The sequence below is a fragment of the Branchiostoma lanceolatum genome, chromosome 8, assembly GCF_035083965.1.
Source record: "Branchiostoma lanceolatum isolate klBraLanc5 chromosome 8, klBraLanc5.hap2, whole genome shotgun sequence".
NCBI lineage: Eukaryota > Metazoa > Chordata > Leptocardii > Amphioxiformes > Branchiostomatidae > Branchiostoma > Branchiostoma lanceolatum.
This window is the reverse complement of record NC_089729.1, coordinates 10684690-10701210: the sequence shown is the minus strand read 5'-3', so window position 1 is coordinate 10701210 and position 16521 is coordinate 10684690. Positions and strand designations below refer to the sequence as shown.

The 16521-nt window shown below is 42.8% G+C and overlaps 1 protein-coding gene across 8 annotated transcripts; it reads left to right on the top strand.

Moving 5' to 3' along the window:
* Positions 1-1681: 1681 nt before the first annotated feature.
* LOC136440159 (cys-loop ligand-gated ion channel-like) lies at positions 1682-13620 on the top strand. 8 transcript variants are annotated; one of them, XM_066436019.1, is made up of 12 exons: positions 1682-1858; positions 4920-5092; positions 5843-5965; positions 7056-7187; positions 7598-7789; positions 8297-8396; positions 9079-9236; positions 9911-10066; positions 10775-10942; positions 11360-11407; positions 11726-11875; positions 12763-13620. In XM_066436019.1, exons 2-12 carry the CDS (start codon positions 5054-5056, stop codon positions 12835-12837), a joined length of 1341 nt encoding a protein of 446 aa, XP_066292116.1. In that variant the 5' UTR covers positions 1682-1858; positions 4920-5053; the 3' UTR covers positions 12838-13620. The 8 variants fall into 8 exon arrangements, with proteins under 8 accessions (XP_066292116.1, XP_066292117.1, XP_066292115.1 ...); XM_066436018.1 differs by lacking the exons at positions 1682-1858; positions 4920-5092 and adding exons at positions 2569-2808; positions 12522-12569; XM_066436020.1 differs by lacking the exon at positions 4920-5092.
* The last annotated feature ends 2901 nt before the right edge of the window (positions 13621-16521 follow it).

Here is a 16521-nt window from a genome sequence, read left to right as displayed (position 1 = left end):
AGCCTTCTTAAGGCGAAACTTGGTTTTCTGACTTTTGGTTCATCGCTCCTTAACGTCGCGATCTTTTCTTCTTTTGATGGTGTGAAGTGACAGCCTACTAGGCGCGCTACACATCTCGGACGCACTTATTTAAACTGCCCGCTTCTAGCTCTGATGATATGCTCCAGGTTGCGCTTTGGACTGTGTCAGAATGCATTCTTTTACACATTTAGGGAGCATTGTGCTGCTTAAGGGGCCTTTACGGCGAAGTAGTGAAGAATTTGATGTCGGACGCGTTTGATTCGGAATGTGCGACCCGTGGTCTACCAGTCTATACCAAAATTTGACATATTCTTCGTTTCAGTTAAAAGCTACGAACTTAAAACGCGACCCCCTGCTGTTTTCCTCGAGAACCATGACGTCACTGCGTGACGTCACCGACGCCAACTCTTAAAGAGGCTTTTCTGCCAATATGCAGCACCGAAACGACGGAAAGTCCGCATAATGTCCAAGCCAAGGGCATGAGCAGGCTCTCCATCCCGTTTTACCTGTTTTTTGAAAAGCGATGTCCTGAAAAATGATGTTTTTATCAATTTCCCTACTGTAACGTTGTTAAGGCCTGCACGTTGGCAAAATAGCCTCAAAACACAGTGTTTTTCACATGACTTTAAACCCCTGCTGCGGGAAAAGTAATAGTCGCAGATACGCCAAATTTGGATATATGGTGGATATAACTTTTCTGAAAATTTTGAACAAATTTTAAGACATAATATGTTTCTTAAGGTTCCGGGTCGGAGTTCAATTGTGACCGGGGGTTGGGTCATGACCCGGTAATCTGCCGGAAGTGCGTGGTCGTCACCCTGATTTCTGCCCGAGATTGCTTGGTGATGGTTTTAGCTGTGTATGAATATTTTGAATCTTCTGAAAAGCCCGTGAGTTGTAGTATTTTTGGGCGCGGTGCAGTTGGTTCGCTATCGAAGCCTTTTTTGTATTAGTCCGCGGGAACGGTGATGCGGTTTTCTCGCCTGATGACCCAAATAGCATCGTTTTTAATGCATTTTCACCGAATTTGCGTCATCGGAGATTGCGAAAAAGTTATCACATGACTTTTTTATTTTTTTCATTTTTCAGAGACACCATTTACTAAGCTTTCTCAGCATATATGCCGTGACCCCAGGAAAACTCGTTTTTTCCGAGCAGGTTCGATCAAAAAAGTGTAAAAAAATGATAATTTTCTGATGCCAAATTTACATTTTACTATGGTTTCTACCCAAAATAAAGGGACAACGGACAATACCGATAAATACATCGGAAAACAGCAGAAAACCGCTTTTCGACCATGTGATTACATTTTCCGTCCTACTTTTCTCGGCGGAATTGTAGCCCGTCGACCTGAGGGTGTCGGCCTACATACGAAATCGCAAAAAAACTCCGGTCCGAGACCTTACGCCCAGTGAAACAGAAAACTTGTTACCCTTTGTGCTCCAGTAGTTCATAAAAGGCCGCCCTGAAGGCCTGCGGTACCCGGATGGACCAACAACGCCGCCTACCGGTTAAAATTAGAACTGAAACAAGCCGCGCGCAGTGCAGTGGGGAGCTCTAGCGAATTGTTTGTGAAGTACAGGACAGCAAAGGATGCACACCTGTGTACGTGTGACGTTTGCCCCAGGTAAAGACATGCGATTACCATGGTGGCGACCCGGAAGTGATAAGGAATGACCTCTGCAAGCTGCTGTTGTGTGATTCTATGGACATGATTTGATTGCTCCACGATCGCAGAGATTCTTCCAATCGGTACTGAAGCACAGATGTCCACGTTGAGATTGATTGAACGGATTCAACAAGGACTTTAGAGGCAGATAACTGTTAACGTTTTGTGGTAAGTGCTTATCTTCGTCTAGTAAGAATCCGTGTAAATATGCATTATATTGCTAGGTAACTGGGACAACAAGCGAGACAGTTACTGATCAGCCGCCGAAAATCCAGTCTACAATAAGCAAGTACCTTTACCGTGATACCATTCGTGATTACAATGCATCAATTTCTTTATCGTCGAATTCCGTGTGTCATTTTGTCACTCGAGAGCAGTGTAGTTGATAATGGATTCAATAATGGGCATACCATTGAGATATTCTATTGTCTGACATGCTCATTAAAGAAAGATTGAATTGAACCCAATTCATACGGATGACCTCGTGTTTCAAAAGGAAGGATATAACGTTACGTAGAATCTTTGCCCTTCGTGTCACTGTAATACTATTGATTTCAACATATATATTATATATATAGGCACAAGATACCAGTGATAGGATTCAAGGATGACCGACCTTTTTTCTATCTCCACGGTCAGGTAATCAGAGAGATTAATCTATATAAAGTTACAGTCTAAAATTAAGAACCCAAGAAAACTACTCAGGGTACCGATAAAGTCTAGTCTACGTGGACAGGTGGTCGCTGTAGACAACGGGGGGGGGGGGGGGGGGAATTATCCAAGGGACCACCAAACAGTGGTCACATTGGCCAGACGGTCCATATGTAGAGGTCCAATGTCTGTACAGGTTTGACATTTATATCAGAAAAGACCGATCAGTCTTAGTAACACAAATGAAGTGGGTTCCGATCCCGAAACATCTTGTGGCATCGCCCTCGCTGTGGCTGCCGGGACCGTTCCTTTTCCGCCGCGGGTCAGATACCCGTATTATCCCCGATTTTGTGTGGTTTGACGGTCAGAACGACCCGGGAGGCCAGGGCCCGCCAGGGTTTTCACATTTCTTCAGCTGCCGGGCGCCATTCTGTTCGCAGACGAAGGAAAACATATCAGGACGTGAGGTGATTGTGTAATATATGGATTAGTACGCCTGTTATTCTCCAAGCAGATGTTGGGGTGAAAGATCGTCATGTTTTCTGATGGCTGCGCCTCTCTGACGGCCCCTCACCCTATAATAACTGCCAGAGAAGCCAGACAGTCGTAAAAACGTCACGATCTTCTAACCCAGTATTGTAGTGGATATTATGATTAAAATCAATGATAGCTAGTAGTTTGTTTGTTTGTTTGTTTGTTTGTTGTTTTGGCCCTGTGATGCGAACGTTTTTTTATATCGTCTCCATTTCTCCATTGACGAGCAATGTATATGCCCACGCCGTCTTTCACTTGCTGTAATTACATTCATAATTTGTGTAAGACAACGCCGGCGCTGAAATGTCCGTTAATTGGGTCAGTATTGACCGTTTGAGAAACTGGGGGCGTGGTGAGCGTTGTGGTGTAGCCTCTAGCAGGCCCCGAGGATCGCTGGGAAAATAGTGGAAATTGGCCAAATAGAGTGAATTGTATGAAGGAAGTCAGCTACGGATAGAGGGTCCAATCTGCAATCCTAGGCCTGCGAATGAAACCCTCAATGGCCAAACTCCCCTACAATATTCTCCCTAAAGCCGGCGCGGTTAGTCTGGTAGAGACTAGTTGTGGTGTATCAAGTTCTCTTACATAGAATCGGCTCCATGCGGTTTTGAAGAGGATCGGCGATATCCACATGAATACAAAATCCAAATCAGACTAACTGTAGGATGTCAAAGATAAACGGTACCACAGCAATGACACAGGCATGCTAATGCTCTCTGACGTCACCCTAACCCAGACGCCTCTTTTCAGTATGTTGAATCCTTCATATAGCCACAGAAGTTGCATAGCGAGCGCTACGTGACAGGAATATCGTAACACTAGGGCTTGTAATGTATGACCAAACCGGGACTGTAACGCTAGAATGGGACTCCAAAGTCATGCAAGACGCTGCCAACAGCCCTCATACCAAAGTGCTGCCATCATCTCCCGAGATGAGAAGGGTACCTTCTAATGGTATTCTCCAAGCAGAGGTTTCGGTCGAGAAGGCTAGGAGTGGACGCGATTTTTAACGTTTCTCCCCCTCCATTTGGACTGATTATATATGTACTTATGGAGCTTGCAAGAGTTGATCGCACGATGTAAACGGTCTTATTGAATCTGTGAAACACTCCCCAAAGTAATCAGTTTCCTTTAAGAAAACACAATGTGATCAGACCAGTGCCCCTTTTCTTGTGTTTGGCTGAGTTTCCTATGCTACCCGGGTCCACTCCCTTGTGGACCCCTAGTGGACAGAGCACCGCTGAATACAAAGGTCGCTTTTATTCACAGAAATGTTGTTAAGCGGTAGAACAATAGTCTCCAAGCCGACCTATGGGTTGCAAAGACCGTATCCAACTGGCAGCAGGAGTTGCTATAAACAAGGAGGTTAGCTATGAAATTCCTTCTGCCAGTTGGATACGGTCTTTGCAACCCGTAGGTCTGCCTGGAGACTAGTAGAACAAGGAGCGGGTATGGGTCGTTACCTTTTTCTTTGCCAGTTATCCTTGGCGTTGCATCTTACTGGTTGGGGTTACAAGGGGTGGCGGCCCTAGTGGAATGGGAGTATAATCATGCTACGCTTTCTTGACGCTATCCTCACGTTTAGCCCCCATCTCAATGGACCCATGGCACGCTGGCGGTGTCTCTGCGGCCAAACGAATTTCATAGACAAAACGAATCTTTTTAAGCTTTGTGTGTTTCGTTGTCTGTTTGGTCATACATGTACTTGTACGTTTTGAATGATATTCCCAGTCAAGGGTAACACAAATCCAGTATAGGACACAGCGACGCCGCCAGCGTGCCGCGGGTCCAGTAAGAGGGGGGGGGGAGTTGTATCCAAAAACCGCTCCCCATCCAAAACCCGCTCTGAAGCGGTTTTGGGATATCCAAAACACGTCCCAAGCCAAGAGTGCAGGTTTGGAATATCCCAGATGTGCTCCAGCGGAGCGCGTCTGGCCGGGATAAGCAAGGGTGTCTATCCAGATCGTGCTCTTGGGGGAGGAGCTTCGTGTTTTAAAAGGTGGAGATTATCTTGCATGTGATTATCGTATGTGTTTAATTTTAGGATCAACAGTTGCGAGAAAAACAGTGGATATCGTTCGCCGTGATTCAGCACAGCATGTCTCACCAAGTCGAACCAAATATGGAAACCCGGGCGTAAACAATCACAGCTGGCGGGCGTCAACAGAAGAGCGAATCATGTATATGCAGGAACGCGAAACAAATATGGAAACCTGGGTGTGGATAATTACTGCTTGCGGCCCTGTCAATCACCATGATTGATTGTACCATTGCACCAATTATCGCACATTACTTCACCGGAAGAAGCACATTTGGGATATCCCAAAGTGTCGCCATTTGGAGACACAATGAAGAGCGACATCTTTAGATAGTACAGGGGTGTGGCTTTAGGTCTCCATTCCACTAAAAGGCTATCGCGCTGCGCTCTCGCTGCGACCTAAATCGGATTTGTCTAATCCCTGATTTCATTACTGAACATCATGCAAAATATAAACGTATGGCTGAAAAGACAACAAAACACACAAACCACAAAAAATTCATTTTTGTCTATAAAATTCGTTGAGCACTATATATAAAATTCGTTGAATTTTAGGTCGCAGAGAGAGCGCCGTCCTAGTGGCATGGGGGTACATTTGTATAAGAAACGCCAAAAAGCCATACTCGAGACACCAACTCTAACCGATTAATCTGCTTCGACCACTTGTAGACTTACCTTTCCGTACCGCACCTTTCCCGCGAAATGTCTTTTACGGCCTTACTCCTATTTTACGTCTTTCTCCGTAATCGTAAACTCTTTCCCGGGTCTACCTTTCTACTATAGTAACTCAGAACAGGCCATAAGATACCAAGCAAGACCGATTCATCTGCTTGCAGATTCGGGAAAGGTTAATCTAGATCTATATAGTCTCTCTCAGCGTCAGCGGGACAAGGGTTAACCTTTCCGCACCTTCCCCGCGCCCCTGTTAGATGGAGACCCAGCTGGTCGTGGAGCGGCTGACGGAGGCGGTGGAGGTTCTGCGGCAGGTGGAGACGAACCTGCGCACCAGCAGCGACGAGGTCTGGCACACCAGACGCCCGGACGGGAGGAAGGTAGGACATTTACGGAGCTCTCACACTGTTTTCACATCGTTTGGTTTGTAAAGTTTTGACTACATGCTATGCCATATTGGTTTGATTATATGGATGACATCCGCGCGCGCATCAATTTTTCAAGGAAGAGGTTCAACCAAGTGGTTTGGACCTCTAATCCCGGCTCTGTAGCTAACCCGATATGTACGCTACTGGAAAGGGTCGCAGTCCCTAGGATATGTAAGTCGTTCACTGCACTTGTCGGAAAGAGTTAGAGGAATTTCCCAGGTACAAATTGACTCTGTAACTACTGTACATAGCGCCTGTCTTCTCGGTCACGACTTTTTTTTTACAACCATCGTGTTTTTACATATTGTCAGGTTTGTTAAGTCAAGTACCACATGTTCCGACAAAAAAGATAACTGAGCATTCAGTTGACGGTATGGCTGATTTTAGGTAGAAAATATCAATGCTATGCTATGAAATAACATATGAGTGAAAATAATAAAAGCCCTAAGAGACCAACTCCGACTGCTTATATATAATAACTGCTTGTAGACTAACCAGACACCGGACGGGAGGAAGGTAGGAAATTGACGGAGCTCTCGCCCTCCTTTTTTTCGAACCGGTGTTATGGCCAACTCGGTAGTCAGTCAGAGTGTTCGCCTTTCACAGTGTTACCGGGTAGGACGTGAGGTTCCCAGGCCTAGTCAAACCAAACGCTTTGGCAACTTTCTCTGCTTAGCACTCAGTATTTGGGGGAGAATATGCTAGTTGAACACACACGCAACACTACAAATGGACAGAAAATCCTATACTAATGAATGGTTATCTAAGTAATGAAGATGGTATCTACAGTAGGTTCCCGGTGAGTCAGTCAAAATAAGACACAACAAAGTCAAGATGGCCAAAAAGATACATTTATAGCTCAGTTAAAATTTGGAGTGACAGCCTTTGCAGCTAAATGATTGTAGGTGTTTTCCAGCCCGAGGTAAAATGTTCTGCAGCGTTTTCATTAATTCTCGATTATTCTGTGGGCCCATTGTTATCAGGCAGTATCGCTGTTGTAGCAGGTTGAGTTGGAAATATTGAAAACGTTTCCCCTTCCCAGGTCCGAGTTCTGATCCGAGCCTCCATCATCTCCCTGGGAGAGATCGACACCGTGAAGCAGGAGTTCTCGGCTGACGTCTGGCTCGCCGCCTGGTACAAGGAACCGCTGCTCAAGGGCAAGAAACACCGAGAGGTGAGTAATGCTACGGTCACAATCGGAAAAGGGGTCCCACCGGCTAGTTTTCCGATTGTTGTTTTTTTGTGGTCACATTCGGGCGTGACCCCTACGTTGTCCCATTGAAAACCCTGCGACAACCGGGCTATTTTGGGGAACAGGCGACCCCCGGAATTCTTTAAAACTTGGAGTTTAAATCAACCCGGGACCCGGTGAAAAATGTAGACGAAGTAAGCTAACCGTGAGATCACCGAGAGGTACCCCCCAGCCCCAGCCCCACCTACACCCTCAAAGTTCTTCACCTTTCTTTCTACCCGCCCAAAGGGCTAATTGCAATGCATAACAGGTGACTTGGGGAACAAGGTACTAACTTAAAGAAAGTCAGTGAAAGAAAGTGCTCACACGTACATAAATTCACGTATCCTCAGGAGGTTGACTGGGACGACCAGTGGCACCCGCGGATCGTCTTGTTTAACGCCGTGTCCGTGGACAAACACGAGAAGAAGCACCACCTGATCCTGGAGGAGGGCGATGACGTCCCCATCGTGCAGCAGAGCAACAGGATCAAGGCCACCTTCAAGGAGCCCATGGAACTCTTCGACTTTCCCTTCGACCATCAGGTAGTCTTAAAAGGCACTTTAAGACGTTCGGTTCAGAATAATAGTAATATGATGTAGACATCCCACATATGAGGAGATAACCCTTACTGTGTACAAATAGGTCAATATATAAAAGAAAACCTAGAACGATTTGCTGCAAATAATGATACGTTGGATTCAACATGTTGATTCATTCTTCCCCTTCGACCATCAGGTAGGTGTATAATGGTTTATTATCGAATTATCACTTGTCCAACAGCTTGCAGCCATACATGTACAGACATCGCAATAGCTCTATTCCACATTGATAATGTGGTACACACGTTAAAATTACGAAATACAAACACATCATAATAATTTATGGTCTTAGTGTCTTTAATACCAACCTACCTACCTAGTCCATTGAGTGCTGGGTCGTTTAGTTGGGGGGGAGAAGGTCTTGAATACGAGCTACTTAAGCTTACGCTTTCCGTGGGATATAAGAGTTCCTCTTGTCAAAAAAATGCTAAATGTCCTTTTTTCACGCAGGAGCTGACCATCCAACTGATGTCCGACTGGCCCACCTCACAGGTTGAGTTTGCCAAGAACATGGGGATCAAAGACACCATCAGAACGGACACCTTTACAGGTAAAATGGTAGAAACGGCCCTTTTCATTGTTTTTTTTTATTATGGCGCTTCTCAGCTGAGCACAATGAATGACAATCAATTACGTTTGTAACATATTAAAAAGGCAATACAGATATTTCTATTTATTCATTACACATATTGGAAGGAAGAATAAATGTGTGTCATGGTACAGATGGCGAACAGGGTCTCTTTCGACAGAGAATCCGATCAGAATGCTGAGAATGTGTGTAATAAATCCTAACTTTCATCCCAACCCATTGATCAGATGATAACAAAAGAGTGACATAAATCGAGGTTGAAAACTTCTGACTATCTTTCAATGGAATATCATTACATTCACAGACTTCGATCCGATTTCTACCGGTTGAATCGGAAATTCTACTAGATGTCAATCTTTGCCCTAAAGTATGTATCCACTTGAACACCCAAATATCTGATGTATATATAGTTCTCCAATACTTTAGAAATACGTTTGATTCAAGTTATCCATATTTAAATGTCATAATTTTACCTACTGGAATACGAAATATTACGCATATCATTGTCACAGTTTCACTGACTATTCAGGTAAACTTAGTGTTCATATGAGTACGTTTACGCTGCAGCGATTTGTATGTAGAATTGAAATGAAGTTCGTCATTCTCCGAGAAAACGAAACATTCCCTCTTCCCCCGGGCCCAGGTTCGCATGAGTGGGAGCTGTACGGACACCTCCTCTGTAAACCCGCCATCACCGGACAGCACCAGTCCACGTCACACCAGAGATACGCTCTCTACAACATCACCGCGCATGTGCAGAGGAAAATGGGGTTCTACGTGTGGAACATCGCTTTCATCATGGTAGGAAAATGGCAAACGTTGCCTTTGACATAAGCTTTAAAAAATGTTGATTAAATGTGAATTTTGGATTATCTTTATTTGATGCTATGCAACCTCAAAATAGGAATGCTGATCCTAGCTGATCACCATCGTAATATTGTATAACTTCAAGAAAAATGAAAGAGGCGAGCCAAGCATCATTGCCACTTCTGTTGATCACATTTCATCCGAACTCCCTCCTTCAGCTGCCCAGATAGGTCTTATTTTAATCTTTTTTCTTCAAACATTAGAGGAACAATGACTCCGGTAACCACCTAGGTCCTCCTCCCTCAAACATGTCCAACTAACGTCTTTAGTCCGTTAATTGTAATGACTCCCGTTTTCAGTTGTGTTGCCTTTCGTCTGCTCTCTCCTTGAAGGTAAACTCTTCCTCCTCCTCGGTTGACCCCCTTCTCCTTTCCATCTACCAAGTAGACGGACGATTTTTGTGCCTAGACAAACAGTTTGTTTCGATTATATTAACAACACCGGCCCCAGTTAAGTACTAAATGTTACCAAATGCCAAGAGATTTCCAGCCATAATTCATTCCTGGGCCCCACTGTAAAACAGTGTCTTACACTAAGTTGGGCTACCCTGGCTAAACAAAACAAAACAGAAAGATAATTCTAATAATTTCCGTTGAATTTTCCCCCAGTTCTTGATCATGGCGCTGTCCTTCACGGCCTTCTCGGTGCCGCCTAACGAGCCGGCCGATCGCCTGAGCGTCACCCTCACCCTCCTGCTGACGTCAGTAGCCTTCAAGTTCGTGGTGACGCAGAGTCTCCCAACCATCTCCTACCTCACACTGCTGGTAAGTAGTGCAAGCCTCATCTCTCAACTATCTATGCACACGATAAGCCAATAAACCAACATGATGCTGGTAATCATAAACCTACATCTACTTCTAACACAGTCACACAACTGGTAAGTACGAACTCATGTTTTCGATTAGCCGCATCTTCCAACAATCTCCTGCCTCACACTGCTGGTAAGTATGAACCTACATCTTCGATATGCAAGCCGCATCTTCCAACTATCTCCTACCTCACACTGCTGGTAAGTATGAACCTACATCTTCGATATGCAAGCCTCATCTTCCAACTATCTCCTACCTCACACTGCTGGTAAGTAGATATTTACAGCTTTTGGGAATTGTGGACGATCGTAGGGCTTGGTTTTATTATTAGGTTCTATCGCGAAGGCTAATTGCAAGTGAACAAGTATAAGTACAGCCTTAAGATAAAGTGCATTTAAACACACAATAGAAGAGGAATTGAGGAACTAATTCACTATGAAATATTATGTTTGCTAATGTCGGGTTGACCTATGTTAACAAAAAAAAACATGGATCTTTGGCAAAACGCTTTTCATTCACACATTTTAAACAGGGAAACACAACTTACATTAAAGCTAATTCTACCCTACAGATGGTTCCTTTTATTAGCCAAGCAGTCTTATTTGGCACTGTTTACCAAATTCCATGTCTGATGTACTTGTAATGATAATCTCTACCACACAGGACAAGTACGTGCTCTTGTGTATGATCTTCCAATGCCTGATGGCGGTGCAGAACGCCCTGGCCTCCATCATGTCCAACGCCTGGCTGTTCGACGTCATCTCCATGGGCGTCCTGGCAGGCGTCGTCTTCTTCACTCACCTGGTCTTCGGGGTTCTCATGTTCATCAAGGTAATGTTTCTTAGTTTCCTACCTACCTAGAACCTGGACGTATTTATCTATACTATATAAGGGTTTATTTTACACCTGTCTTCTGACTCATTTTCAGTCACTAATGAAAGATAGTGGATGTAATCTGGAACATCTAAATCTTTTGAGAATTTATCCAGTTGCTTGATTTATTTTGGCTTACCTAGTGTTCTACCTGGACGTATAACCTTCATCGACCTACATAAACAGGAGTACAGGGTAGTTAGAGCATCTCTCCAGACTTTTCGTTCCACTGCCATCTCTCCAGCTGAGGCAAAATTAGTTCAACTCTTATATGTTATCAAAGATATATCCATAGTTGCGGACTTAACCTTGTGTCAAGACATTACTTTAAGGTAACGTAACAAAAATTGTCTCTATTTTTGCTGTTTCATTCAGATACGAGGCACAAACAAGCAGCTAGGACAGGCAGACAAGGAGTACCTGGTAGGTCAGCTATTATTGAGTTTCTGAAAGATTTCGTCAGAAATAATTGATCACAATTTATGTATTTCAAATACAGCAAGTGCCAATTTCATCCTTGAGATATTGTGACCGTTTTGAGTAACCCTCAAAACCACATCGAAATTGTATGTCATAGAGTATGTAAACCAAACATAGTGCCTTATCAACGATGTTTATATACTATGACGACGACAATATATCAAGGTTAGCAAAAGTAGCAAACGTTCTGTAGACCTTGGGAGAAAGAAAACAAATTGTACGTGCTTGTGTGTATCAACTTTTTCCTTCCTTGCACAACAGAACCTCTGTGAAAACATCGATCGATTTTACAAGAGGACGAAGTGCACCATATCAGGGTTCACCGATGAGGAAGTCGAAGCGATCGTGGGTCAGACTGAACTGGCCGGCGTGGAGAATTCCAAACAAATGGGAATAGACGAAACGAAAACGGTGAGGGTCCAAGTTTCTTTAACGTTTTGTCCTTAAAGGGTAAGGCTTCATTTTCTGTTGCTAACTGTGTACTTTGAAAAGTTGTCTAAATGATTATACAACTAATTACAATAGCTGAACATCTTTGACATATAGAATAGTCTGAACGCTATTTTCCTGTCTACCGATGACATATCATTCGCTGCAGGTAGTCTCTACCAGACTAACCGCGCCGGCTATAGGGAGAACATTTGCCGGGGGACTTTGGTCATGGAGGGTAACATTCGCAGCCGCAGTTGCAATATTGGACCCTATTTCCATAGCCGACCCCCTTCATACAGTTGACCCTATTTGGCCAATTTCTACTATTTCTATTTTCCCAGCGACCCGCAGAGGCTTGGACCCTATCTCCATAGCCGACCCCCTTCATACAGTTGAGTCTATTTGGCCAATTTCCACTATTTTCCCAGCGACCCGCAGAGGCTGGTAGAGTCTACGCTGCAGGCACGTTGTGTGCACTTCTCTCTTTCCAATCACATTTCTGGGCACAAAGTCGGAGAAAGAAAACCTATATTCTTGATTGTAAGCGTCTTCATCTGTCAGTATCTCCTCATCTTGACGAGTATGTTCTTGACTCTTTCCTTCTACCTCACCCTGTCTTCTCTAGGCCTAGGAAGGTCTTCTAGTTCACAGCACGCATCATCACAGAGTTGATGTAAGTAGGAAGCACAGGATCTCCCTATTCTTGATTGACCGTGCTTTGGGTTGTCAGATTGCCCAATCATTGGTCTTTTATTGATCTGTATACTTACAATACAGAATTTGAGGATCCTTGGCTGATAATCTTTTCGTCGTAAAAGACACATCAATGCACCTGACGAAGTAGGTTCTTCTTTTCCTCTTTTCAGGATACACAGCTTACTAACTTACCAGGTTCCGTGCAAGATATGCAACCTAGCAGAACCAACAAGTATCATGTCTGAACAACGAATCTGCTTGCAGATGCATCTCTCCTCTCAGCACACTCAAGGATATGTATCCAAACTAGTTACAACAGAGATATGACTCAATAGTGAGAAATCTTAAAACATACTCAATTAGAGCTTAACTATGTAAACATAACATGTCGGTTGCATGTCTTCCAGTCATGGCATGTGATGATTTTTTCTCGACACAAGAAGTTGTACAATCAGATAAAGAGCACCATACATAACTCATGAGGATTTGTCAAAGCCAAGAGAAGCAGTCTGCTGCCATGTCATGGAACGCACCGTCTTTCTTCAGTATGTTGTCAATTTGGAATAATTCTGTGCCATCCGCCTAAGGAATATGTTTACCAGTGTGTTTTCGTTTTCGTTGTACACGTGTATAATTACATTTTGACAGAATCGACATATCAATGATATTGATGTTTTGCAAATTTTGCAAAGACCCATTGATTTAACGGTGTCATATCGATTGTTTATGAAATGACATACATGATGCAATATTACGTTTTCATATCGTTGTTTTGCCTTTGTGCAGTTGTTTGGATACCGATGTAGAATTCACTTTTTCGTACAATTTTTAACATAATGTATGGATGTCAACACAAATATCTACGTAGTCTGAAACCATCCAGATGTGCAAATACTTTTGGCACCACCAAGATCAATTTAAATACATATTTCGTTTTTAAGTATGTTCTAACTTCTCTTGTTTATTGCTCTGGGGCAAGAATAGGCAATTGGTTTGATGGATCATCAATAAACTGCACATTATGTTTAGTTCGATGCTCTGTCTATTTCTTGATTTAAATGTTGTTGATGATTTTGTATGTACGCAGAAGTGAAGGGTACGGGTATTGTGTTCTCCCAGTCCAGATGTTTGAAACGTGACAAATAAGGGGATCAAGTTTATCCAAAGAACAGTACTGGGTATTTTGTTCTAGGCTACAAATAAAAAAATCTACAAAATAAACATACATGTATGTATGCATCTCTCATAGATTTGTAATGATCTGAATTAGAAGGTCAACATCTCATTATGCATACGTTGGAATGAATGATTGATCGAATGATCTAAGAATAGATCATTGCTAGTCATATAGCCTCGTGGAGATTGTAAAGTGGGTTCATTCATATGGCCTCATGGAAGAGTGTTGAGAATACATTACTGTGAGTCGAACGGAGGCAACGTTCGTTTGAATGTTGGTTATGTTTTTATTGTTTTGCTTCCGGTGTCACAGGTCACACCCAGCTAACGCGACTAGGGCTTGGGTGTTTTGCTTCCGGCGTCCAAGGTTATACGCAGCCAACATGGGAATAAAATATTGTTGACTAATAACATGGATGGCCCTTATTCGACGTTTCCTTCCTAAGATTAAAGATTAATCAACTTAAATAGATAACACGAATAATTCGAACTTAAGATTTACCTGTTGTTTACATGACACAGAATAGAATCCATTCCAAGTCACCAAGAGGGTTGTTATTGTTCTAATTTACAAATGTTTTCAATCTATTGTAATTATTTGTGTGAGAGATATTATACTTTAGAAATTTTTTTATGTGATTTCTACTTAGACAGACAGAAGGGCCGGATTAGCACCTACTTTTATGGGGGAAATCACCATTCTACCATTCTTAACCATTTTCTACCATTTTTTGGTAAATATTTGTAAACGTGAAAGAATCACATAGATGTTTTAGAAGTTATTCTAAATAAAGAGATTTTTGTGCAGTTACTTTCAAAATATTTCTAAATTATCTGATTGATTTCAAATAAATTCATATCTTTATATTCAATCTTTAGAAAAATTTAGAACTATTGTCAGCCAGATATTCTTTTATTAGAAATTTTTCTAAATTATTACAAATATTATCATAAAACCCTCTTGGTGACTCGGAATGGACTCTACCTATAAGCAATAGTTTTGAAATGTGTATGTCTTTACTCTCCGTGTGAAATCAATGCAAAATGGACAACCCGAAAGCTGGGAGTATTTCCATTCTCCATATAGCTCTTGATTCCGTTTAAATCTATTTCACTTCGTTTGTGACACACTAATATGTAAACAACACAAAAGATATCTAGCTATAGATAAGTGACAACCATTCTTTGATCAGATAATGTTCCATACATTTCTTGGCACGTACGCGTTTAATTTGGCCCTCGAGTGAAGATCATTCAGTTCGCTGGTCGAGATAATTATGGAGCACTTATCGTTGTGACAGCTTGATTTGACAGGAGATAATGGTTGAATTATGTTTCGGAACAACGGATTGAACATGACAAGTCACTTGTGGCTAGGAGTGTTTTTACGTCAATGAATGACGACAACAGCTCTTCATATGAAGGAGCTCTCCAAAATGCTGTTTTTAACATTACGATTCAGACATATCATATTTTTCAACAAAGATCCAACGTGACATATTTGACCACCATTCAATTAAAACAAGCGACTAATTTTACATTATCTGGTTACATGATCTCATCAGGCATAATGATTTCAACTTGAGGACCTTGCCCGGACTACTTTAGACTAATCACTGCGCTGTTACACATATCCCACCGCTGCCACCATGTTGTGCTCTTATGTCTATGCAGTCCTTGGTCTATGGATGCTGCACAACAATAAATATTGGAGACAGCTCTCACAGCCGTGTCTATCCTATTTGAATCCTACGCGATTACCAAGCATCCATAGACATCAGAGCACAATAGCAAACCCCCGCTTTCCGGGCCTTGTATGGCCCCTCCCGGTAGATTCTGGGGGCGGCCCTGTTGAGCCTCGGATGGGCGATTCAATCAGGCGACCAGATGTTGTGCCAGACAGACACGCGTTCAGTTTTGCAAAGCAAACGAGTGAAGATCATTCAGTTAGATGGTTGACTTGATTAGGGAGCACCCGGGAGCATCTTTCTTTGGCAAAGACTGTGACAACTTAATTGTGCAATTATAAGTCTCAAGAATCAAGGACTTTAGGACGTAACGAGTACTTTTTTGTCCCCCTGGTATGTTTCCGAGGCTCATCAGAATATGACGAACAACTCACCGCGTGAAAGGAGAAAGTGTTGTTTTTAATCTACTTTTCACGTGAATTGACTTGTCACCTGAGATCAATTACCGGTGACAAATGAGTTTCCACTCATTTAAACAGCGCACTTTGAGGTTAGCGCTGGCAGACAGCAGGGCATAGGTGTGAACAGAACTCTGAGAGTTATGTCAGTATCTAAATAGGTAAATATCCCTTCAACATTACTAGCTAATTTCTACGTACATTGTTTTACACATTCGACAGCTCGTGTATGCCAAGAGACAGGCAATATATGGGCATTGCGTTTCCAAACCTTTAGAAAAACAAACATTGAATGATGTTTGAATGATTTTTTTAGGTGTATCAAATATATATTTCCCGTGAAAAGATGAATATGCCACTTCTACCCAGCATATAAAACCTGAGTCCATAACATTACTTAGATAGTCTCTCTATGGCGTTCTGATGACATACCAGTACCAGGGATGGCAGCCGAGCCTTTCGATGCACGATGGATCTGGTGGTGCTCCACAACCTGGGAGTACAGACACTTTTAAACACCACACCGAAATGTGTAACAGTTCTTGATTAAATAGACATCCCTGTACCTGTCCCAATCACAAATCATTATGCGATGTTAGCGTTAAGG